Below are 26,606 nucleotides of genomic sequence, written 5' to 3'. Positions count from 1 at the left end.
ATGGGGTGCTGTGCTTATATCGCTTAAGGCTGAGGGAGCTGGTGTTTGTTCACAGACAGCTCTCCGGGTCATGACTAAACCACTACTGGCACAACAGAACACTTTTGGAAAAACAACAGGCAATGCACTTTCATTGCTGCTGGCCACTGTCATGTAACAGACTCACACACCCACGCTGTAAATTTAAAGCACCTGGCTTTCCCCATCCTGGGTACTGTAGTTGACTTCTACAATTCCCAGCAGCCTTAGAAAATTGCAGTTCCCAGGGTTCTTTGGGGAAAGCCGCGTGCTTTGAATGTATGGTGCGGACACTGAACCTGGGCATTCAAGTCCAAGTGCAGAGGTGTATTCAGATGTTTTCCACATTGCATCCTGACTGGGTGCTGTTGGGAACTTCCCCCTCATGCCCAATGGAAAGGAACTGAGCATAGCACCACCCGCTCTGGTCCTATTCTGGTCAGTCATGTGGGCTGAAGCATCTTGTAGGGTTAAGTTAAGATGCTTTGAGAAGAGTGCTTCCAGTCTCCACTGTAGTAGTTGCACCATCCCCAATGCTGTGTCTGGGCGCTATAGATCTTATCACGCTCTTAAATTCAGGAAGATGCTAAAACTAAGCAGCTTCTTCAGTGCGCCTCCAACACCTGTTCTTTGCTATCTGACATGCACACAAAAGCTCATACCAATAACTAACTTAGTTGGTCTCTAAGGTGCTACTGGAAGGATTTTTTATTTATTTTATTTTTTGCTACTTTGTGTGCCTCTTGGAGTTTTACAATGTCACCACCTGGTTTCAACCATGAGGGTTAGAAACCTAATTCCAAAATGAATCATTTCTCTTCTTGTAAGGTTTTGTGACCTTGACAGATCCGTAAATGTTACACTGTAGTTTACTCCTCACAGATGTACAGTTCCCAGCACCCAAACAAACTATGTTTCCCAGGCTTCTTTGAGGACAGTCATGTGTGTTAAATATACATACAGCCGTACCTCAGCTCCTGAAAGCTTTGGGAGTCTAACGTTCCGGCTCCGGAATGATCAAAAACTGGAAGTGATTGTTCCGGTTTTCGAATGTTCTTTTGGAAGCCGAACGTCTGACGGGGCTTCCGTGGCTTCTGATTGGCTGCAGGAGCTTTCTGCAGCCAATTAGAAGCCGTGCTTTGGAAGTCAAACATTGAGGAAGTCGAACAGACTTCTGGAAGGGATTCTGTTTGGCTTCCGAGGTACGACTGTACATGCACAAAGATGGACAACTCCACCAAGATTTCTAATGCTGCAGGAGATGTGTTAAATTGTGTTTTACGATTTCAATATGTATGCGTTTTCTTTCTCATTCCCCTCCCTTTTTCTTTTATTGCTCTTATATTATGCCCTTCCTCCTGATGCAAGTCCAGATTAATAGTAAGAGAAATTGGGGGGGGGGGGAAACGACCCAGCAGAAGGTTTTCAGTTTGATGCTTCAGTTACTTAAATGCCTCCTCTGCAAATGCAGCTCTAAAGGCAGCTGGGACATTTCTTTTTTGCACATTACAGTCCTGTAATGGGTAACTCAATTAGCAGATTTGGAGTAATTAGGGTTCTTGCTGGAATATGACAGAGCAATCACACAAGCTCTCTGGTCCTCAACCTGCTCATTCTGATCTGGCATTATTGAGGTTACCGTATTTTGCAGGATCTGCAAAATCTTCCAGTCCCAACATAAAAACAAGTTGTGCCAATGCACATCCAAGATTCCTCATTGGTCTCCAGTTCCCCTTCAGTCCCAGCCAGCAAAACCAACGGCCAGGGATGTTGAGTGTTGCAGTGCAACAACATCTGGAGGGCCACACGTACTTCTTTTAGGTAGTACAGTTCCACTTCTACTAGGAAACACTGACAGTCAGAAGGCATTCATGAAAACGGCACATTCTCATGCCGGATCTGTCTTCCTGATTCACTTAGCAACTGTTCCAGCCACAGTTAATTTCCCTTGAGAACAAAATCGCAGTTTGGAGGTACAGTTAACACTTCTGCTTTTATTATTTTTAAAAAATTATTTTGATTGCTTCTTCAGTCAGTGGGGGACTTTTGCTTCATATCAACTAAAAGGCTTGATTTTTTTGCCTTACCTGTTATTATGCAGGAGAGATAGGGAAGCAGAGGCTCTCCATACGCTATTGGACTGCAACTCTAAAAATCCCTAACCATTGCCTATGCTGATGGGAACTGGGGCCCAGAAAGAGCTGGTGGTCTGCAGGTTCTCCATCCCTGAAATACAGGTTCACCCAATGGTGCTGTGGAGGCCTGGATCTTACCATATGTTGATCATAACTTAGACCCTAGGCTTAACTATTAAGTAGTGGTTTGAATCCGAGACTTCAATATGGAACCATTTTTGTTTAGAGATAATGTATTGTTTTAACATCTCATTAAAGCAATAGATATATATCTATATTTGTTGTTGTTGTTGTTTAGTCGTTTAGTCATGTCTGACTCTTCGTGACCCAATGGACCAGAGCACACCAGGCACTTCTGTCTTCCACTGCCTCCCACAGTTTGGTCAGACTCATCTTAGTAGCTTCGAGAACACTGTCCAACCATCTCGTCCTCTGTTGTCCCCTTCTCCTTGTGCCCTCAATCTTTCCCAACATCAGGGTCTTTTCCAGGGAGTCTTCTCTTCTCATGAGGTGGCCAAAGTATTGGAGCCTCAGCTTCAGGATCTGTCCTTCCAGTGAGCACTCAGGGCTGATTTCCTTCAGAATGGAGAGGTTTGTTCTTCTTGCAGTCCATGGGACTCTCAAGAGTCTTCTCCAGCACCATAATTCAAAAGCATCAATTCTTAGGCAAACAGCCTTCTTTATGGTCCAGCTCTCACTTCCATACATCACTACTGGGAAAACCATAGCTTTAATTAGACGGAGCTTTGTTGGCAAGGTGATGTCTCTGCTTTTTAAGATGCTGTCTAGGTTTGTCATTGCTTTTCTCCCATATGCAGGCATCTTTTAATATATCTATATATGTATCAGTAAAAATATTTTTTCCTGAAGTATTTCAAATGTTTTAACCAAGCAACATAGCTAAAGAAACACACAGCATAGTTTTATACATGTCTACTCAGAAGTAAACCATACTGAGTTCAATGGGGCACACAGCCAGGTAAGTGAGTATAGGGTTACTCTATACTTTGTAAAGAGACAGAAAGATCTCCCTCTTTATGTCTTAGGAATGTAACATGAAGCTGGAAATTTGCTGTTTGAAAATGGTTTACCACAGAATTTTTTCCATTATTTGTGCAGCTCTCAGACCATGGAATATGAGTGATTTAAAATTTCCATTATTAGGATACCATGACACATAATGGCAGAGGAACTGGGTTTATTTTGTTGCATAAGAAAACTAAAAGACAACAACATTTTGTTTTCCCGTGTTTGAATGCGCTATTTGTGCCAGTTGTTTGTTGTTTTACAAAAAGACAGTGGGCTTATACCTTGTATGGGAGAACAGAATTTTGAATTTGCATTTCTTAAAAGTGAGCTGTTCAGGAGAAATATATCTTAAAGACATAAAAGAGGTAAACTGTCTTCCCACTTAGACTGCAGTCCTATGCACTCTCACCAAGGAGTAAGCCCCATTTAACACTTGAGTAAACATGCACGGAAATTCACAGTTAGTGTGCTAATTCATTAGTACGGTAATTGTGCTAATTAAAGACCAGTATTTCCAAATAAATGAAATTAATTAGAGAATGCTATGAACAACAAAACAGAATTGGAAAAACAGACAGGGGGAAATGTGCCAGTGTGGAATCATTTGCACATTTCTCTTTTTTATGAAGTAGCAAAAATACAATTCTAGGTTGCAATGTGCCATTAAAAAAAATATAGTTCAAACTATCACTTGTTAGCTAAAACTGTTTTAAAATTGAGAATACTTTTCTCTTTTTGTTTGGGATAATACTTTAAGGCAATTTCAGCTGTGTTTTGTGACATGGCTTTTATAGCATGGGGCAATCATAGCAACAATCGAGCGTTCTGGTCCTCAGATTGGAACGAGGCCTGGTGTATGGCAACAGCACACTAGGCACAAATAACTTCAGTGTCAAATGCGAAAGAGATAGGACTTCAGATTACTTGATGCATCTGTTCACAGTTTCCTTCCTCACAGAGCTTGAGAATCTAAATGTGCAGTTTCTTCATGCTTGAGTGAAAGGCAAGTTTCTTCTCACTGCTTAGGTCCAGGTGCAGTACTTTCTATCAGACTGTCTGGAAAGAGGTAAGGGTGGGGGCAGGGCACTCAGACCTTGCAAAAATGGCAAGGCCTCATCTTTGCTATTTTACCTTGCATGGGGCCTTCTGGTTCAGATGAGCAGGGCAAATTGTTAATCATTCTAAACAGTGGTATTGCTGGAGATGGTTCAGGAGTCCTGCACCCTGGGTTTTTCCATCTCGTCTCAGATTGACTGCTCCCTCCAAAAAACTTTGAAAATAATCAACTTTTTTTTCTCCCCTGAAGTTTGCATCTACACATATAAATTTGCACATACAAATGTGTACAAAAGTGCCCTGCTGCTAAGATATGTTTACTGTGGCAGAATAAACCAACATAGGCATATATTGTATTGGGTTGCATGCCTCTGAATACATTTGAGTTTTCATGCTGAAGAATTTTGGTTTCTTTGCACTGGAATTGTAATTGTTTCGATGCACACTCCACTGTGAGGATACAATGCATCATTTTGTAAAAATAAGTCAGTGCATGTGTAATTAATTTGAAGTCATTGGAGAATGTGCATAAATGTCAGCTGTTGTGCCGATTCAACAGATACCATGGTGAATAAGCAAATTTGAACAGCATAAACAGGGGACGTTGTCAGGTGAATACATTTAGTCTCCAAGTGATGTTGGGAAATGTGCATGACTTGGCAACATGAATAGGGCATTTCATGCATTACTCTTCCACTTTGCAAATTCCTCACTTGGATATTATGCATATTGCCTGCCCATGCTGCTAAAACACAGCAAATTCTCGATGTGTGCTCAATATCACAATGGCCACACATTCTGAAATCATGTTAACCCCATAATGTGTGTGTGTAGAATATATTCATATCCAAATGCATAATTTTTCCAGATACTCACAAAGAGGGAAAAAATTATGTATTTCCATAATTATAGACTTCTTTTATCAGTAATCCTGATAAATCAAGGAGAATATAATATATAAGAGTCTATAAGAAAGAACCTTTGATGGGAATTCTGGAATATGACGGCTGATTACTTCCTGGAATTTCTTCACATGAAACTTCAGGCACTCCCAAAGATATGCTTCCTTCTCATTTTGACCCTACTGAATCTGAATTCCTACATCAATAGTTTCTCAACAAAGGATGTGCAATAGGAAATTAATGTACATTGGTACCTCAGGTTAAGTACTTAATTCGTTCCGGAGGTCTGTACTTAACCTGAAAATGTTCTTAACCTGAAGCACCACTTTAGCTAATAGGGCCTCCTGCTGCTGCCACGCCACCGGAGCCCGATTTCTGTTCTTATCCTGAAGCAAAGTTCTTAACCTGAAGCACTATTTCTGAGTTAGCGGAGTCTGTAACCTGAAGCATATGTAACCTGAAATGTATGTAACCTGAGGTACCTGAGGTATTACGTGTAACTGAAAGTCTTCCAAGCAATCGTTGAAACGGCCATGGAGTCATGGCTTTGTACAAAGTTACCCAGCAAGTGCAACATGTGAGGAAGTTTTAAAAAGATGCTGTGGCACCATGGTTACACTTTATCTTCTAAGCAATCTTCTATTGCATTCTGGTAAATATAGGTGCATATTTCCTTCTCATAAGGAAGCAGTTACATAATGCACCACATGACAGACCCTTGTTTACTGATGGGAATGGCTGCCAGCAAATAAATTGCCCATACAAACACCAGCTGAAATAGGTTGTTGTTTTTTGTAACGAAAATAAAACAGGAAACTGGATACAAAAGTCTTTAAAATGCACATTCGCCAACTTTTTAGACCAACTAGAAACATTCTAGGAAAGAGCCTGTATGGGAGAAACAGGCTGCGCGTACACTATACCTTTAAAGCACATTTAAAGCACATCCTCCTCCCCAAATAAACCTAGGAATTATAGTTTGTTAAGGGTTCTGGGAATTGTAGCTCTATGAGGAATAAACTCTGCAGCCATAGAGCTGGAAGTTGGGGGCTAATAAGCTAAGCTAGCCAAATCTTCCTGGGTACCAATCAAGGAATACCATGAAGCTTTAGTGAGTAATGTGCAATATTTTTTTAAAAAATGTGAATATAAAATATGAAACATCTGTGTTCACCCTAACCTTTCCAGACACAACTCACATGAGTTACTGCTTAATGAGCACTGCAAGGGAGACTAGAATTTAGTACTTTGCATGTTGCAAAAACTGGTGTGAATCTTACAGATAATTGTCTGGTTTGGGCCTGTAATTTGGAAATATATTCTCAAGAAGGCGATATAATTATGGTGCAGTCACTGTGTTGAAAACAAAGACAGTTCTGGGCTTGAAATGTTTACAAAAATATGTTATTTTTCCAGGGTTCTGTTACCTACCTATGACCAATATTTAGGCACTTAGAAATTAAGAAGATATTTAAATAGAAAATGTCCTGAATGACAAATATTGGAGGGTATTTTCACACAAGAGTCCTGATCAGAATTTTTTTACTTCAGAGCTGTTTTTCTTGAGCAATTTGATGTGCAATCCTATGCACAGATACTCAGAAGTTCAATGGTATTGAATCCTACATATGTGTGTATAGAACCACAACCTAAAACTTACTTTTATGTAGCAGGAAGTTTGCTGTCTGAAACAGCATCCATATACTTTCCCACCTTTATTTCATGTAATAAACCAACCTTTCTTTCCCAGTGTGGGGCATAAGGTTAAGGGTAAATGTGTACTCATAACAGATTCCACTTTCTCTTGAAGGTGTGCATTGAGTATGTGCGAGTGCTGGACACAACTGCAGGCTCAGATGCAAACCTTGCAACACCTGCAACTAAAAAAAGTGTAACCTGTCCTGTGTATAATTACACTAGCAAGGATTTTTAAGCTCAGACTTGCAAGTAAGGACACACGTCTAGCAAACAGGACTTCATTTGGAAATTATTAGAACAAGCTGGAAGTGATAAAAAATTAACATTATGGCATCGTATGTCAATAGTTAGTGAAGTATCAAATAGATGGTATTTAGTCACACAATTAAGAAAAGAATATCAGGGATCAGAACAGACCATATGTGGTTTTCAAGTAAAGCTGAATTAATAGAGACTGGGTTAATTTGTCTTTCCTTTAGAAGCTGTATCATTTGTAAATACACTTTTGACTTGCTTTTTAAACAAATATTTCTTCTTTTGATAATGGTACATTTTATGGTTTATAGGAAACCATTTATGATGTTTAGACCATTTATACATCCATATATTAACTTATGTGTTACATATATGTGTGTGTGTGAATATACTTAATGTACTTAATATATTTATAATGCAGAATTAAGAACAGACTAATATAATTGTATCCAATCTGCTGCTTGGATACTGATCTTTATTTTTTGCTTTTGCTTTTGTCTTGTTTTTCAGTTTGCTTTGTGCACGATTGAATCACAAAATAAAATAAACTCATAGTGTTTATGGCTGATATAGGCTGATATACCCAAACGAAAGGTGGAATTTATTCTGCAAGGCCAATCCAGTTTGTTCTAATCCAAACACAAAATAAATATAGCAGTTTGGATGAGGTTATGGTCTTCTATGTAAAAAAGAGGGGGGGAATGAAAGGAGGATATTAAATTAAATATGAATCATACAAAATTAACTATGAATTGCAACAAAACATCTGTCCACTTTGTGAAGGCCCAAAAAGTGAAAACTTACGGCTGGTCCATTATACAGAATCTGTTCATCTCATATTCTGATAAATTCTGAAAGAGAGAGAGAGAAATGTGTTTTTGTAGGGAACAGCCAAAACAAATGAGGAGTTAATTGAAACTGAGTTTCACTTTAGCTGGAGGACAGTTAGATTACTCTGTGGAGTTAAGTAATCATATTCTTTTAATGCCACTGAAGGATTAAGTCCTGGTTACTTATTAACTCTTTATTACTAACACCTGGTGATACTGTGGAGGGGAAGTGGCACATGTTGTACAGCGCAAAATCTTCCCAGGAATGTGGTGCATAAGAAAAACACACAGGTTAATGAATGATCATTAAAACTGCAAGCAAGAGGATGAATTGGATGAGTCTCCTTTTTGGAGCTTCCACAGAATGTCCGCTGAGGCTCCAGGAGTCTTGCAATCCTTGAGCGTTTGAGGGGAAGGAGAGGTGTCAAAGAACACTGCTACTCAGAAATGAAGGCATTCAGGGCTACCCATACTTCCACTTGCCCCATGGCTAGAAGGCACAGGTCCAAAGTTTTCTGCTTGTCCCATACTGTCTAGGCATGAGTCCAAGCAGTTTTCCATTTGCCCCACTGCTTTCCTCGGTAAAACTCACTCTTTACAGCTGAATTGGAGCAAACACCATTCACCAAGTTTTATGCTCATGAATGCATGACAGGATGCCACCCAAGTCTTGATTTCTACCAGTGGAGGCCGCATCCAGTGTCCCTCCACTCTGCCATTGCTGTTCAGTGAGTCTTTGCCCTTGGCCCTGATTCCTCATCTATAGAACTTAACATCACCAAATCCAGTTTTATTCCTATTTATTTAGAAGATTTTTTTTTGCCTCCTCCAGTTGACCTATTGGGTTGCCGTATCATTAGGATTATAAATATTACTATTGCACACAATGACAAATTTGTATTACTGTTATCACTCAAATAACATATATTTTGGCACAGACTTCAGTGTTTATTTGCAGACCCTTTCAAACTGAAGACAGCAACGTTCTGTTTATAAAGTTTTCACTGCATTTTTATAACATAAGCTTCAGCATGTTATTTTTACAAAATTTATAACCATCTGTCTACTTGCACACAAGCTGAATTTGATAGATTTACCATTTCTGCTGTGTACTAAAAGCAAAAAGCAGGGTGAACTTCAAAACAGGGCTTTAAAACCCCAACTTTATCGCAGAAAGCATGAGAACCAGATAGCATGGAAAGCATGAGTTCGGTTCCTTAGATAAGATAACTTAAGGAAGTTCATGTCCTCCCTGCAACTACCCATGCCCCCCAAACCTTTCCAGAAGGTCAAGGGCCCTTCCTGAGTGATGTAGGATGAGACATGGGGAGGGGCAACTTTTGTTCTGTAAAGTACCTTAAGTTAACTAGTCTTCAGCTGAAATCCATGATTTCTGCCGATACAAATCCAGAATGATAGTCAAGTTCTGCAGTGAAAGCAAGACTTACTCTTTGGACATCTAATATATTGATTGTGGGGTGAAGGTTGGCACATACCTATGCGCAGGTAAACTCACAATGGGTTTAGAAAAACCAATTGCAAACAGTCTGTCCAAAAGGCCAAGAAATGCTAGAGGTGCTGTCAGTGGGACAAAGCCCAAAGGTATGGTAAGTTCAGTGACCATGCACCTCTTCAGTCTTCCTAGCTTTGCTGTTCAACAGCTGTAGTGAGAAAACAAATAATCTTGACCAAGCTCAAATGAGCAAAATTAAATCTGATTATTTCTAGCTCTGTAGTTTCAGCCTTAGTATGCCTTTGCCTACGTTGTTAACTAATGCTGACTTTCAGGTCAGAAGCAGAGTGATCTTGTTGCCTCACTGGTTTCTGAATATTATTAACATTTTGTAAATCCTGGTTGGGACATTTTGTAAATCCTGGTTGGGATATTTTTTGGAGGGGAGGGGGAGCAACTACTAAGAAAGTTTGGTTGGGAGAGTCCATTTTTGCACTGAGCTTTACCTCCAGGCCTACTGTAGACCACTGAACTCCACATGCAGACCCACCAAAAAACTGTAATCTTGACTTCACCTTTAAATCCATGCTTCACCAATAACCCTGCCTGGGTAATATAATGTTTATTTTCAAGAACTGGCAATCCTGTTCTCTTCACACGTGTGGAATGGAATCCAGTCCAGGTTCTGAAATCAAATCTGGAATATTGCTGGCTCAGCTAAAACTGATTTCAGAGTGGAACTAAGTGTTTCCACCAACCCTCAACCCATATATATATATATATATATATATATATATATATATGCTTTCGTAGATTTTCACGGGTACAGGAATGCAGGTTTTGGTGTCTTCGGGTGTCTTCCCGTGTAAGAGTCGGGGTGTCTGTGCGACGTTTCGACGAGGTCTCACTCGTCATCTTCAGAAGATGACGAGTGAGACCTCGTCGAAACGTCGCACAGACACCCCGACTCTTACACGGGAAGACACCCGAAGACACCAAAACCTGCATATATATATATATATATATATATATATATATATATATATATGGCATATGCAGTATCTCAGCAAAACTGTGTATCTACAGACTGTTTTCAAATTCAGATGTATTCCTGCTTCTCATTATGATTCTTATCTGCATTAGGAAAATGTGGCATTTCAGACTCTAGAAAACCATCTATATTTAATACTAATCCTGTAATTATACTGTAAGACAAAACAGAAAACTAGTTTCACACACTGTATGTACCATAATTAGGGGATGTCTGACTAGGTCTCAAAATCAGCAAATTCCTATGAATACGAATACACACACACACACACACACACACACATGGATAAGGAAAGGGGCAGACAGCTTTTTTTCCTGCCTCAATTCATGTGCCATTAAGATCTGCATGAGCAGCAGAAATTTAATGGGTAGAGCTTCCCCTGCTTGGCTGGTACATCAGTTGCACCTATTCCTGATATACTCAGACTGGTCCTATATCTATTAGCTACATCTCAATTTGACTACTGTAACATGCTCTATCAGGATCTGCCTTGCAGATTTGTTCCAGTCTGGGTTCAAGCCTGTTATGAGTCACTTGTAAAGGATGACTTTTACAGAAAGCAAGACGGGGGAAAGGAACCTTGCTCCTGCTTTTTGCTCTTTCACTCTCTCCGTAACTTTTGATACCACTGAACATGGTATCCTCCTGGGCTGGCTCTGGAGAATGTGAATCAGGGGTGCTGTGCCACAGCGGTTCCAGTCCTACTTACAGGATCTATGGGATGCGGGTGGCGCTGTGGTCTAAACCGCTAAGCCTCTTGGGCTTGGCGATCAGAAGGTTGGCAGTTCCTATCCCTGCGGTGGGGTGAGCTCCTGTTGTTCTGTCCCAGCTCCTGCCAACCTAGCAGTTTGTTTGTTTTTTTAAATGATATTTATTGAGAATTTAAAATTACAGAGAAAAAAAAGAAAAAGAAAAAAAGAAAAAAAGAAATTAAACAATACAAGTCAATAAAAAGAAAAAAGAGAGCAAAACACACAATACATCAAAGCCAAAAACAAAGGCAAACAAAAAATTAAAAACAAATCCAATATTCCCAAATCTTTATCTTTCGTTATCTTGTTTCATCGACCTCCTCACACCTCCCTTTTTTGTATTCTAGTTATTATCTCAGCAAATCCTTTCCATCTTTCACTATGTTCTGTCATTAAATTATCTTAATTTATTTTAACCTTATCTTGCCATAAAAAGCCCTAAAGCTTAAAACTTATTTGTACATAACCCCTTATAGCATTTCTACTAAAGCCAAATAGTTTCATTCCAACATTTTTTCTAACACTCATTAATTTTACAATATTTCTCTAAATGAATTTTTAAACTTTCTTCCAATCTTCATCCACCGTCTCTTCTTCCTGGTCTCGGGTTCTGTCGGTCCTTTCTATCCATTCCATTTAGTCCATCAACCTGGTGATCTATCCGAGGCTCTTAACTCTTTTCCATGTCCCTTCTGCAGGTCTTCTTCATATTTATACCCGCACCTTACTTTGTCTTCTGCTGATCTTGTTCTTAGTTTCCTTCCTTTATCGCTGATGAGTAGATCTCGGGGAGACTCCAACCTAACAATGTCTTTATCCCTTCTTGACAGGTCGGCCCATTCTCCATAGTCAGCACTAAAATCCAAAAGATATTTCAAGGCATGTTTCAAAGTCCCTCCAAAGTTAAAGGCCCCCACAACTCCAGACTCCCCCTGGCGCAAAATCAGATCCCAGAAGCCAGAACAGCCCTGCATAGGGGGATCTATCCAATTTCCCATCTCCAATCCAAACAAGACTCCATCTCTCCAAATCTGACTTTCTCCAGGTTCGGCCATCAAAAACAACAGCTTATGTTCCTGCAAAGCCTCGGCTCTCTCCACATGTATTTCTTGAGGTTTAACAGCAACCTCCTCCTTTGTCTTCTGCACAACTTGCCCTGTCAAAGCAGATTCCTGGGTCGGTTCCTGAGTGGTTTCTATATAGGTATTCACTGTTTGTCCAAAATTATTAACTGCAACAGTCATCAAATCCATCTTCTCATGTAGCTGTTCCAATAAAGCGCTTGTCTTGCAAAAAGCAATCACTAAGGCTTCTTCTGGGCACATTCTTGTTCAAGGTCAATGTCTGGTTCTCACGATCTTTAATCTCTACAGCTGGAGAATTCCCCAGATCGACTCCAACAACAGTTTTCAAAGCTCCCTCTAGGGGAAACAATTTCTGTTTGTATCCGTCCTTTTAAAAGCAGATCCAGCAACAAAATTACTTTCATTTTTCAAATATTTTGTTCCTTTTAAATGCAAAAGGAAACATTGGAATCAATATGTTTCTCTTTTTTAACTATCTATCAGCAAACGTTTTATTCACAGTCAATGGACTTTCCCAAAACGTCTGTCTTCCTAGCAACCCGTTCCCAGGTTCAAGGCGGTGGAAATATATCTTTCTTTACTCTCTCTCCTGCAGGCTTGAACAGTCTAAGATTTCCCCCCTCTTCTCCTGCTTCCAAGGGGGGTTTAGTAGTTTCAGCCGATGGAGATTTAGTTTTTTACAAAAGACTTTCCAGACTTTAGCTTGCAATGTCTTTGCTCCAATCTATTTACGAAAGCGGAAGATGGACTTCCTGTTTAGAGCCTTCCCGCTTCGGTGCCAAATTAAGATATTTCATAGTCCAATTTTCCGTTCTACTCACAGGTAGTTGTTTAAAGTCCAATTGTCCACAGGAAAAAGTCAGCGCTCTCCGGCAACAGCAATGCGGCTTCACTCCGTGAAAAGAGCAGTCGATTCAAAGCACTGCGCCGCTCACCCCACGTCGCTCTGGATCCCTGAAACCGGGTTTCCCACGTCCACAGGCTTCTCCCGCCTGTGGTTTTTGATGGGTCTCCACCTCGCCGTGGCGGTCCAGACCCTAATTTCCACGAAGCGGATTCCTCCCGATCAGAGGAAATCCGCCATTGCCGGAGGCGCTAACCCGGAAGTCCCAACCTAGCAGTTTGAAAGCACGCCAGTGCAAGTAGATAAATAGGTACTGTTGTGGCGGGAAGGTAAAGGGCATTTCCGTGCACTCTGGTTTCCGTCCCTGTGTTCCGTTGCACCAGAAGCAGTTTAGTCATGCTGGCCACATGACCTGGAAAGATATCTGTGGACAAACGCTGGCTCCCTCAGCCTGAAAGCAAGATGAGTGCCACAACCCCGTAGTCACCTTTGACTGGATTTAACTGTCCAGGGATCCTTTACCTTTCTTCTTTTTTACTTATGGGACCAAGTCCAGAGAGCAGCATTGGGAGAGTGCTTTTTGACTCCCTAGCAGTTCCACCATGTGGTGCCACAGGGCACGTGTTTTAACCCAACTGCTATTTAACATCTATATGAAGCAGCTGGGAGCGGTCATTAGGAGTTTGGGGGCACAGTACTGTCAGTATGATGATGATACTCAGGGTTATTGCTCCCTAACATCTGACTTGGGAGAGGCCATGTAGCAATGCCTGTGGTAGGATGGATGAGGGATTTTTATTTATTTATTTATTTTTAAATTGGCAACCCAGGAATTACTACAATACAGCTTAGTATAGTCACTATTCCGATTCAGATCAGAAATTGAGGTAATATTTATTAGGATTTGCCAAAACAATTTACCACCAAAAACTGGAAATAAAACAGTTACTATCATTTGGACAGATTGATTTTGGGAATTAACATATTAGATATCCTTCCTATAAAACAGAGTGCTTAATGTTTGGAAAGTCTGGGTTCACTTTGTCAAACTTTATGATTATTCTAGAAGGATTTTTGCATTCATCTAGGGAGTAATTAAGGATTTTATTGTGCAGTTAACTATTATTAATAATAACAACAATCATTTTACTATTTATACCCTGCCCATCTGGCTGGGTTTCACCAGTCACTCTGGACAGCTTACAACACGTATAAAACCACATCTAGTAGTTAGATAGTAAGTACTATTTATTGATAGCTCAATGGTCTGAACCTCAAGTTCATTGGAATGTGATTAATTGAAAATAAACCTAGAAATGAGTTACTCTAGCATAGTGCTGTAGTAACTCCCTTCTTCCGTGTGTACACTGGTACCTCGGGTTACATACGCTTCAGGTTACATACGCTTCAGGTTACAGACTCCGCTAAGCCAGAAAGAGTACTTTGGTTAAGAACTTTGCTCCAGGATGAGAACAGAAATCGTGCTCCAGTGGTGCGGCAGTGGGAGGCCCCATTAGCTAACGTGGTACCCTCAGGTTAAGAACGGACCTCCGGAACGAATTAAGTACTTAACCCGAGTACTTGTAAAATGCTTCAGAAACTCTGGCACAAACATTCATTCTGGCTTTCCTCCACCTCTTGATTTTGCTCACATGCCGGCTAGCCTGAAAACCACGCATGCTTGGTTTAAAAGAAAAACAAATCACCATTTGCCTTTAAGGAAGTAGACTGTGCTCCTGCCTTCAAATAAAAACTTCCTGCATTGTAACATCTGTTGAGAAGTCACTTCCTAAAGCAAACTTGTTGATGGCTACACAAATGTCCCACACCATACCTTTTTCAGGCAACATTAAAGAATTCATGTGTGCAAACACCCATAACCCACACTTCACCCTAGGAAAGGTGTAGCTTTTCTTATGTGTACTCTGGTACATTTGCAGTTTAATGCTCTACTTTTCTTGTACAATACCAAACAGTGGGTGGGGGATATGAGCAAAACACACACACAATTCTGAATGCTAAAATATCCCAGCTAGTCCTAGAATTCCCCATGGAAGTATTTGCTAATGCCCCCTGTGACCATTTCAGCATTTGGCAACCAGTGGATGCTTTTACAACCCCTAATTAGCTGCATCAGCCAAGTCAGTAAATTAATACTGAGATAATCCTTTTTTCGCCTGTCTCTTTTGGACTCTTATCGCTTGCTTTCCAAAGCTTTTCTAACAAGAGCTTGGAATGGGTTCCCAGCATTCCTTGCAGCTAGGCAAAAAAAGAGAGAGAAATATTGGGCTAATTAGTATGGAATGGTGCTTGTTTTATGAGCTATACAGAAATGAAATAGTCAGTTCAAAATTTCTTCCCAGAGTTCAAAGTTAAAATCTGAATGTTCTGAATAATAACCTTCTTCCCCCCAAATAAGATCCGAAGTCCAAATCTTCTTCCCATTTAAAAAGAAAACATTTTAAACATATTCCACTTTTCTTAAAAACAAAACAAAACCGAAGAGGAATAACAAACACAAACAAAGAATGTATCAGTTACCAAACATTGCAAAACAATAAGGAAAAAAAACCCCATATAGGCTACTGGCAGTGTATGGAATCAAATACTTGTCCCCCCCCCCCGTCCCCCCCGGAATATGAAGGTTTGTAGACTATTAATAAATTTGAACTGAACCAAGTAGGAGGAACATGGTTGTATTCTTTGAAATGTATTCTAGAAGGAGAAGGTTATATTTCCAGTATTGGTTAAAGTATGTAAGGTGTGAAAATACCCTTGAGGTTGTGGAGTAATGTATGTACGTCTAAGTTTCTCTAAGCCACAAACTGAGGTTACAAAGTTAAATAGCACCTCTCATCCTGGCCTGTGAGGATATCTAGTGGAAAACCAGAGTTCGGAAACATAGAGGAGGGCTTGTGACCAGTGAAAACGGAAAATATGCATTGATCGAAGCAAGGAGATAATTTGGTTTCAAAGCCATTTCAGTGTAGAAAACTCTGACATCTGGCGGTCTCAATGAAAAGTGCATTTTAAAAACTCTTCTCAGAAGCAGTTTTATGTCATGCAAATTGAAAGCCAGGGTTCTGAGATATTTTTAAACGAAAGTGAACTGTGGAAAAAAAGAAATGAGAAAGGGCTTTTATAGCACTTACATTCTTTTTATGAATGTACTGTGTGCTTTGATGTGCTGTATTTGTGGCATCTAGCATTCAAGCTGCTTTCCCAGATATGCCAGTGGCCAGGAAGACAATTCCTGTTCACACCAAAGTTGCTTGGTCATTTATCTTAAATTCTTCTTGTGTCCAGAAATTAGTTATATCATACTCTTTCACTAATGCAATGACTCCTGCATTTGTCATGTTTTATCATTTTCTTCCTATGCTGTTGGGCAACACAATTTGCTTTTCTGTTTCTTGCAAACTGGGCCAGAGCTACAAAATTAGAACTTAGAAAAATTTGCAAGATTGGATCATGTCAGACACACCAAAACTTTAATAGGCCATATCATGAACAGAGGAAAAACTAATGGCGAGAAGAGTTTTAAAACTACACTTCTCATTTAATAGTAAAGTGACCTTGCAGGCATCTAAAAGAAACATTTATGTATTATGGTAATCTGTATGCTTTTACTGGATTCCATCTGTTGGAAGCAGGAATGTGCTAAATTAAGCCTAAAATTGGCCACCTAAAAGTGGTGCCGTGGGTTAAACCACAGAGCCTAGAACTTGCCGATCAGAAGGTTGGCAGTTCAAATCCCCGCGACAGGGTGAGCTCCCGTTGCTCAGTCCCTGCTCCTGCCCACCTAAAAGCACATCATAGTGCAAGTAGATAAATAGGTACCATTCTGGCAGGAAGGTAAACAGTGTTTCCGTGTGCTGCTCTGGTTCACCAGAAGCGGCTTAGTCATGCTGGCCATATGACCCAGAAGCTGTACGCCGGCTCCCTCAGCCAGTAAAGCGAGATGAGCACCGCAACCCCAGAGTCGGCCACGACTGGACCTTTACCTTTACCTTTACGCTGCATATCTGTGTCTACACAAAACAAGGGCAGTTGTGGTGTTTCAGAAAGGAAATGAACAAACATTGACAAGAAGGGCAACTGTGAGCGGTGGAACCACAGAACCAGTAACAAGGGCCTGGAGTGTGATAAAGATAGAGAAAATCCAAAAGTAAAAGTGATGTACAACACCTGTTTAGTTTTGTAACAGACCCATTGAACAGATCCCTGCTAAGGTTAATTTTGCTCCAGTCCTAGGGATGGGAGACTGAAGTTCCATCTACATGAGGGATTTGTGAGGTGTGGGAGAGAATTGTGCACTCAGGATCCGGCCTTAAGGTTGGACCCCATTATCTGCCAAATCCTAACATCGTGATAAGTATGCATGAATGAGAAAAATAAATAAAAGATACCTAAGAATGTATTCAATCTTTTTCTTTATGCAACTGCTGTGGCCAGAATAACCTATGCACAAATGTGGAAGGACAAAAACAGTCCAACCAAAGAGGATTGGCGCAATGAGTTAATAGAATATGTGGAGTTAGTGATGCTGATGGCAAAGTTAAGAAACCAGGATGAACATACCATAAGAGAGGAGTGGGAAGCCTTTGGAGACTATTTAAAGAGTTATAGCAGTTACATAAATCTCCACGTAGGACTAGATATAGGAACAGCAGCTAAATTAATTACAAGGTGTAGAAAGATATGTAGCACAACTAAGAGTCAAAAGGAACACCATGGTGGGAGGTGTGGGGAAGTCAAATAATATAGGATAATGAAGAATATTGTGAAATGGGTGTACCAATTTACGGTAAAAGCATAATTTTTTTTTAATTTAAAAAGAATAAGACCTGCCCACCCCCCCAGTTCTCAAAGCTTTCACACATATTGTTTAAAAGGTTAATAATCAGCATAAAAAAGAGCAAAATAGATTCAAACCATCCAAAAACCTTAATAGCATAACATATTGCAAATTAAAATAATGTGCAAACTATCCTTGCATGCCAACATAAGATCCAGACAGGACACATTTCAGCTGCATGTTATATTTGGAACAGTCTTTTCAAATTCTGCTTTCTGCCTCTTCATGTTTCTGTAATAAAAAACTCATAAGGGTGTCTACATAAAAACCTGTAAGGATAAATTATTAATTTTCTGTTTTAAAAATATTTCTATATGGGTGTTATTTGGAAGTATTCTATTTTGAAAGTGTAAGGCTGAGTAATCTTATGCCTTTCTAAGCTGTTATATTTATCATTACTGGTTGTATTCTTTCACTATTACTTGGAAAATTTAACAACAACAACAACAACAACTCCAGAATACACCCAAGTTGTGTATTCAAAGACACAGCTCTCTCCTGAAATCTGAGAGCTCTAAGGATAGACTTGTGCTATGACTGGCATTGACTTTCTGACAGATTGGAGTTCATTCATTCTAACAAATTGCCTCTGGTTTCTGTATGACCCAAGTGTGGTAGTATTTGCAAATGACCAGCAGTAGATCAGAAGTGGCTCACTGCTGGAGAAGGGTCCAACAGAAGCTTTCTGGAGTTTCTGCTTGACTGTTTGGAAACCACTTTGTGACTCCACTATAGTGTCACATATGAAATGCCTCTTTGACTCTCCTCACAATTTGTGTGTCCTTGCATCCAAAAGAAGCTAACATCATGGGTTGTATCCAGCTAAATAATTTCAGGGTTAAGCCACTGAAATTAATGTTAATTCAGTAACTTAAGCCCATTGCTTTCTACAGATCCACCCTTACTTAAGTTTGGATACAATTCAGCCTTTATTTGAAATATTGAAAATGCAGGGGCAAACAAGCCAGTCTTTCCTTAGTACCAAAATGATAAAAAGGTTGGGTGCTAAGTACACTTTTAAGGGAAGGGCATTCCAAAAGTAGGACATTACTTCAAAGAGGGATCTTTCTCTCATCACCACATAACATGCCTCGCCGAGCCATGGCACACAGAGAAGAACTTCCTCTGAAGATGAGACTATTTCAGTTTGTATCAAGGTTCCCGTAAAACTATATTTAGCTGCAATGATGCAATAGCAGCTTGCAGTTTAGTCTGATCGAGCCTGCCAGCTCTATGTTCCTCTTGCCAGCATAATTCCTTCCTTCTTAAGCCTGCCTTCGTACTACTTATATATTTTGAATATTGTGATAGTCCTAGCATCAGTTCAGAAGCTACCTTGGCGACTGCATTTTGCTACAGATAAACTGTACTCCGTTGAATCAATGGGTTGGGAAAACCAGCAGGTTCCTTAGCTGTTCTAAATCAGATGATAAACAGCCTACTGATGACTACACCATTCAAGTTATATTTAATAGGGTGGGAAGGATCCTTTCAAAAATAACAATAAATGGTAGCCCGTCCAAGAGAATATAAAACTCTAGTGTTGAAGAAGGCAGAATATCAGAAGGATTTCTGGCAGGAACAGAAGATGTCTGCTTTGGGTAGACACTCCTCTAATTTTTGGTAGTTGTCGTTCATGAGACTAATACAAACATTGATGCTCTCCCCCTGCATTCAATGTGGGAAGTCCATTTTTGTCTCTAGGTAACATACCTGCTAGATTTGCTTTCTATTTGAATGACATTTCTAAGATGGTTGTCAGTGCCTTCAGGGGCCCAGCCTGTCATGGTCCCCAGCTCTGAAGAGAAGGCTCAGGTGAAGAGAAGGCTCAGGACACTTTCCACAGGGGAGAACCTTCAGTAGCTTCTCCTGTGCCTTCCTAGGTGGAGCATGGTCCTCCTTCAACCTAGAGAACTGCTTCCCAGAAGCCCCTCCATCTTCTGGATCAGGGATGTCTAACCACTGATCCATCAAACGTTGTTGAAATCCAACTTCCATCAGCCATAGCCAGTATGGCCTGTGGTCAGGAATAATTTAATTTTTAAAAAATTATACACACTTCTCACCCACATGTCTCAAAGCACTTTGGGAGGTGGAGTCCAACAACACCTTGAGAGCCCCAGTTTCCCCATCCCTTTCCAGACCTTTCAAAAGACAGAAGATACAAAATCAATCCTCTCTGTAACAGAATTCCATGTAGAGCATCCCAAAAGCATGTCTACTTTGGTCCCATTCGTTTCAGTGAACATCATTCCCACAACAGTGTGCATAGAATTGCAGCCTTAGTTGTTCTGGAGTTGAAGAAAGGGGCGTGAATGCGAGGGTGGGGATCAACTAAAAAAAAAATAATCTTCAGTAAGGCAGATCAACATTGTTGCTAAAAATTATGCTGATTTTCTTTTTAGGAACCCTAGAATTCTGGGCAAATGAAATCTCTCATAGCTATATAACCTAGTTTTAAGAAAGCTGTTGAACAACTCAGCAACGCTTTGTATCTTGTCACCCAGCCTGCCTGGTCATGGGAAGATACCTTTTGATCTGAGTTCAGCATTTGATTCTATTCATAGGGAATTGCTCGGAGAGAGCGAGAGAAAAGGAGTCAATTAAATGTGGATGTCAGATTCCTTTTGTTTGGGGTTTACAACTTCAAGGGCTTGCTCAGAATTAAAAGGTCAATTGACTGTTTCCTGTGGTGGAACACACGGGTGTCTCTTGGCCCCTTTGAATATTGACAGTGTGGCCAGAGGTCAGCTAAAAGCGAAATCCAGCCCTAGAGATAACGACTTTTTATTTTGGGGAAATGGGCTCATTTCTCATCCAGAATAGACTTTGTGGGTTAGGAATGCAATCACCCAGATCAGCCCTCCTCTACTAATGCAACACATTTTGAGCTTAGTCTTGCGTTCCACTCTGGGATACAGATTTTGCATCTGATGCAACAGGGCTCTTATATTCAGATGTCCTTTCCTTCAAATAATCATGGAGCATTACACAGGGTGGAGGCTGCAGCAATGCATGAGGAAGGACGCAGTGGCTGTAGTGCCCTCCTGATAGCTGCACTGCTGCTGCTGCTGCTCACCACAATCAAGGTGGGGTGGGCCAAGGCAACAGTGAGGTTGGGAGAGCTCTGGGCTGGCAGTGGCAACGTCCTGCAGATGTGCAAATATGTATAGCCACTGCCAACCTGGAGCTCTTGCTGATAGCTCCCCAGCACCAATAGACACAGCACCAGCACTGCACTGCATCCAACTTTGCCCACTGCCGGATGGAACTTAATATGCAATGTGTGCATTCCTAATCAGGTAGCAATGCTAACTATCAACTGCATACTTAAGCCTTTTGCTTGGGAGGTTAGGCCAGTTAATAAACAATTCTGGCACAGATGGATCAATCTTTGACTCTTGATTTGCAGTGAGCTCAAATATTTCCATGGAAACCTGACTTTCTGGACATACCTAGCACCAAGAACAAGAGATAAAGCTAAATCTTATGGTTAAAATTTGTATTTTAATGTTTTTACTGTTACCTGCCCAAAGAACTTAGTGATTTGGGAGGGGGCAACACAGCGTCAGATGTGCCAGGGGTACAGAACAGGCCATTATTGTCCTTCACCTCAAGCCATCTCAGACCACTGACCATGCTGGCAAGGGCTGATGAGAGTTGGAGGGGCATCAGGTTTCTGCCATCCATGGGCTATGTTATATTAGAACGCTGCCTGATTCTTCTGGTTGACCCTAGGCAATATCCATCTCTCAGCCTAACGTACCACATAGGGTTTAAATAGGTATAAAATGGAAAGGGGGAGGGGAAGAAACTCATATTTACTGCCTTGAGTTTATAGGAAAAAAAGGAAAAAAAGGAAAAAAAGATGATGATGATAAAACAAAATGGTTCAAATGTGGCTTTATCCCAGTAACCTCCTCATTTTTTATGACTCCCCCGCCCCCTTTAGCTTGACAAAGCTTTTCACTTCCTGCCTTTCAGCCTCTTGCAAGAAAACGCTCTAAAGCCAGGGTGGGGAACTTGTAGCCCTATGGATATTTCCCAGTACCTAGTACCTCTAGCCAGCATGACCAATGATAAGAGATTATGGGAATTGTAGTCCAGTAACATCAGGATAGTCACACCTTTCCCAGCCTGTCAGTATGTGTGTGTCTTTGGATCTTTCAGGAGAAAAAGGCAAAGTCAAGAGCCTTAGCGAGGCAGGGAAGATACAGGGCTTTGGACAACTCCAAGTGGCCCTCCTAAATCGGCCATACGAAGTGTTTTGGGAGGAAGCTATAGCCAAATCAAGACTCATGTCCTCTGAGCAGGCCTGGAGTGTAGCAGGCTCCACCTCCCTAGAGGAGCTGACTTGCTGGTTCAAGGGCCGTCACCTTATTTTGTAGCCTTTAGCTTCTGAAAGGCTGAGGAGGCAGAGATGCTGAAGACTCATTCTCCGAGTCAGAGGGTAATGACAGGACAGTGTCTTCCAGCTGGGAGAGCCCTGGATGTTCTCCCAGCTGGCCGTTCCCCCTTGGTATCCTGAACTTTGCTCTCATCTGAGTACTGGGTCATGGGCCATGAGATTTCCCTGCTCTAAAGACCTGCGTTTGCTGAGTTCAACTACAAGCTGAGGCAGTAAAGGATTTGGGCTTTACTGTATATGTTTTGCATGCTGCTTGCACCAGAAGGAAAGGCAAATCTATCTCCACTCTTGTCAGGCAATTTTAAAAGATGTTCCATATTGTTACAGGTCACCCCAACCCCTGCCCAGCTGTGCACGAGATTCCAGGTGTCTTGGCATTTAACCAGGGTTCAAAAACGAGGCACAATAGAGATTGAAGTGTCTTTAAGAGATATGGTTTTAATTTCACAGATATATAACCTGAACCTGCTTATGGAGGAGCTCACAGCAGCAGTACCCAAAACATGCCAACTTATTCCATAGTATCAGTATCTTTTCTCCATAGCCTCTCCTGCTCTGCAGGATACTTGCCAGCTTAACTGTTCCTCTCTGCTTCCTCATTACAACCCTGCCAACCCCCTTCCCTAAACTAAACCCTTTTCATGAAGTGGCAGGACGAAAGGGAGGAGGAAAAGGATCATGACAAGAGGCGTAGCCAGGACTGGGACACACAGGGGCAAGCAGGAGATGGGGAAGGAAGTACTCACAGTGTGAGGGAGGATGGCAGGGGGATGGAGGTCAATGCACAGGAACCAGAGCAGCAGGACCCATCCTCAGAGCCAGAGGGCCCCCTATTTCCATGAACATGGCAGACTCTGAGATGTAGGGAGCAGCAGGAGAGGTGCTCTAGGAGGCTGAGGCAGGCAAGGGCCCATAGCCCAGCTCATTAGCTGGCCAGGTGGGGCTCATTAGCTCTGGCAGGAGGGTTGTGATCCCTCAGCAGGAGCAGACTCTGAGCAGGTGAGGGTCACAGGCCTCATCAAGCCCAGTGGAAGCTTTCCTCCCAGAGATAATTGTAGTCTCTGAGGCAAGTTTTGTCTGGTTAAATCCCATCCTCATCACCCCTCACCTGTTTCCCTCCTCTGGGTCATATTTAAATGTTTAAAAATGTATATGCGAAATGCTTATATGCATCAAATGTCCTGTTTAGTTTGGCTCTTATACAAGTGCCTTGCTGTTAAATAACAGTCTTGCACGTTTGTAAATTTGATTTGCATCAGCTTCATTTTGATTATGTAATTTTGGGGGAGCTAAATTTGCTTTTCTTTTTGCAATAGCCTAATGACTCTTTGAAATGAAACTGATTGGAGCTGAGTGCTGACATGAGAACACAGGTTAAACTCCAGCAGTAACTGAAGCCGAAGGACTAACACTACCACATCCTTAAGCACCATCATCTTGTGTAGATCCTTCCTCAGTCACTATTCACAAGGCAAACATTTGGATTGGAGGGGAGGGGGAGAATGAGAGTTTACAAGAATTTAATGGAAGGAAGAGCTTGTGACTGAAGACTGTGGTCAGTCACCTCTGTATTCTAATGAGTCCCTGCTGGCTGAGGGCCTGGGAACTGCAGAACCGCTCCCTGCTGACACTGACTGCCAAAGTAGCTGTTTCTCTCTCTCTCTCTCTCTCTCTCCTGTTCTGCATCTGGATGAGAAAAACAAGAAAGTGTGGGAAATAGCTCAGTGGAGAATGAGAAAAGGAGGGGAGTGTAAACAGGAACAACAAGGCATTTTGCTGCCTGAGGCAAAAGACAAGGTCTCTCCCTCAGCATTTCACATACACAGAAGAAGACAACCAGACTGGAGACCACATCCTTTGCTGCACCTGAGGGCAGCAGGATAGTAGAAGGGGCTGCAGGCTGGGTTGTGTGGCATACACAGCTGTGTCTTCCAACACCTTGCTGCCCCTTCCCAGCCCCAGTGACTTCTGCATGAGGTAGCAGTCTCACTCTGCCTAAGAGTAGGTCTGGCTCTGGTGCTTCCAGATTTGGGTGCTTAGTTTGAAAATGGGTTGTTGAGATATCCTAAATACTGGTAGGTAGTTGACAACATTAAAAAACCCAACAACATTGGTTTTTTGTTTTTTGCCAAGAAATGTTAAATCTGGGTTAAAGGAGCAGGGAGCAAGGAATGCAGGCTGTCATTATGATGTCAATGATAATACAGTGGTACCTCGGAAGTCGAACGGAATCCGTTCCGGAAATGTTCGGAAACCAAGATGCGGCTTCTGATTGGCTTCAGGAAGCCCCTGCAGCCAATCAGAAGCCGCGTTGGAAGTTCGGGTTCCAAAGAACATTTGCAAACCTGAACACTCACTTCTGGGTTTGTGGCGTTTGGGAGCCAAAACGTTCAAGTCACAAGGCGTTTGTCAACCAAGGTATGACGGTATGTGACTTCTGCCACAAATTTGCCAGCATGAGAAGCACCCGCTGTCCTATAAGAATGGATTGGGCAGGGGTTGGATGGGACCAAATCTCAGAAAATTTGCTTTAAAAATGGCTGAATTACATGAATTTAAACATTTTGCACTGAAGAACTGGCACCCCATGTTTGGTTACAATTTTTTTGTCTCCACTCAACAAATATCTTAAACGTACCCATTTAATATATCAGACAGCCAAGGATGCTGCAAAGCTTTGATTTTAGCTGGCTTAGATTGCTTTGCACAGGATTTTCCCACACACCTCTTTGAAAACAGGCACAGGTTCAACATTTTCACAAATTTGAACTGTGGAATTACACCTAGAATGAGTGCACCTAAATTTCATTTCTGTACCTCAACGTTCAATAGAGTTTTGCATTACTGACAAAAAAACCAGACTGCTGAATGAACCCAGAAGCTTGCCTTTGTTCATCAGTCAAGCAGCCTGGTTCAGAATTCTACTGTGAAGAGGAGCAGAGAAAATGATCAGGCACTGGCACCATCATGCCAGCATATAGTGAAACCTCATCTATCCTCTTGCTCTACAGAAGCAAGCTGGCTTCGCCTAACAACCCCCCCTGCTTTCTATGAAGTGCTGTAGAGGGGAGAGGGAGGTAGGTCAATTGGTTCAAGACACAGATGGCAAACGTGTGCAAAGATGGGTTTGGACTACAACTTCCATCATCCCAGATGATTGGCAGTGGTGACTGGTGGGAGTTGGCATCTAACAACTTCCTGAGCACCTGATCCTCATCTGCTTCAGGGGATACTTGGGAGGAAGGATCAAGATTGCTCCATTGAAATCCTGTAGCGAGGCGAGATTGATAGCTGTCTCAATGGCTTTGAACAACTTCTTCTGCAGAAAGATGACATTTAGCTGAAGCAGGATTTGAGAATGAGCTGCAAGTGGTAGCTTATGTTGGTTACCAAATCACAACCCATTACTCACCAAGAAGATGTGTACCAGGGGTATTGCACAATTTGTTTATTTCAGGCTGTTGTAGACTGCGGGTGTTTACCAATGCATGCGCCCCCTCAGTCTCTCTCTTTCCCTCAAAAGCAGTAAATGATATTGAAATTCTACAATTGCTTATGCGCATAAGGCAAGCAGTGCATGGATTTTCACAATAGATTGTGGTTATTCAGCTTCAGCCTCTGTGTTAGGAAAGCTTAAGTAACAGTTTTATTAGGGTATTTGTCAGTGGGAAGCCAATCGTCTTTAAGCAAGAAGAATCAAAACACAGTGTTAACTGGGGGATTTCAATCAATTTTAATTAAAGCAATTTTGTTACCAAACTACTTAATGGCTTACTAAATATTACTAAGCGCTACTTGCCAAAGCAGCTTTTGTTTTTCATTAGTGGCTCCTTGCCATCAGCAATGATCTCATCCCTTCAGATATAAGGTTCCATTTCCTTAGAGCTTCACTACAAATGCCAGCTTTTCTTTTGCAATTAAATTGCTAACTCTCCGAAGAGCAATAAAAAGCTATACTTTCTCTGCTGGCGCAACTTCTCAAATCAGGAAGTAGAAAAACCAATTTCTTAAACGAGCTGCAAATGAGCAGAGAGGGCAGTTATGGGGAAATTACTTTAATGCAGATTTACTGTTCTTTATGAAAAAGACAAAGATTTTCTAAAAAAAAAAAGGGGGGGAGCCCACAGTTCTTGTTTTTACAGATATTGATCTGTAAAATCTAAACTCTCTAAAAACCTCACTGTGAAATTAATAAAATAATGCTGGCTTCTATTTTCAGAAAGTTGTCGGTT

The 26,606-nt window shown here is 41.3% G+C and overlaps 1 protein-coding gene across 3 annotated transcripts in view; it reads right to left on the bottom strand.

The window, feature by feature from the left end:
* BLNK (B cell linker) overlaps positions 1-26,606 on the bottom strand; it is a 99,181-nt gene that overhangs the window by 52,973 nt on the left and 19,602 nt on the right. For all 3 annotated transcript variants that reach the window (XM_082224896.1, XM_082224894.1, XM_082224895.1), the window contains exon 3: positions 7,898-7,944. In XM_082224896.1, coding sequence (XP_082081022.1) covers positions 7,898-7,944 — 47 coding nt within the window. The remainder of the gene's footprint in view (positions 1-7,897; positions 7,945-26,606) is intronic.

This window comes from Podarcis vaucheri, assembly GCF_965113315.1.
Source record: "Podarcis vaucheri genome assembly, chromosome: 5".
Classification (NCBI taxonomy): domain Eukaryota; kingdom Metazoa; phylum Chordata; class Lepidosauria; order Squamata; family Lacertidae; genus Podarcis; species Podarcis vaucheri.
The sequence above is the reverse complement of the archived record's forward strand: the minus strand, read 5'-3'. Positions and strand labels throughout refer to the sequence as shown.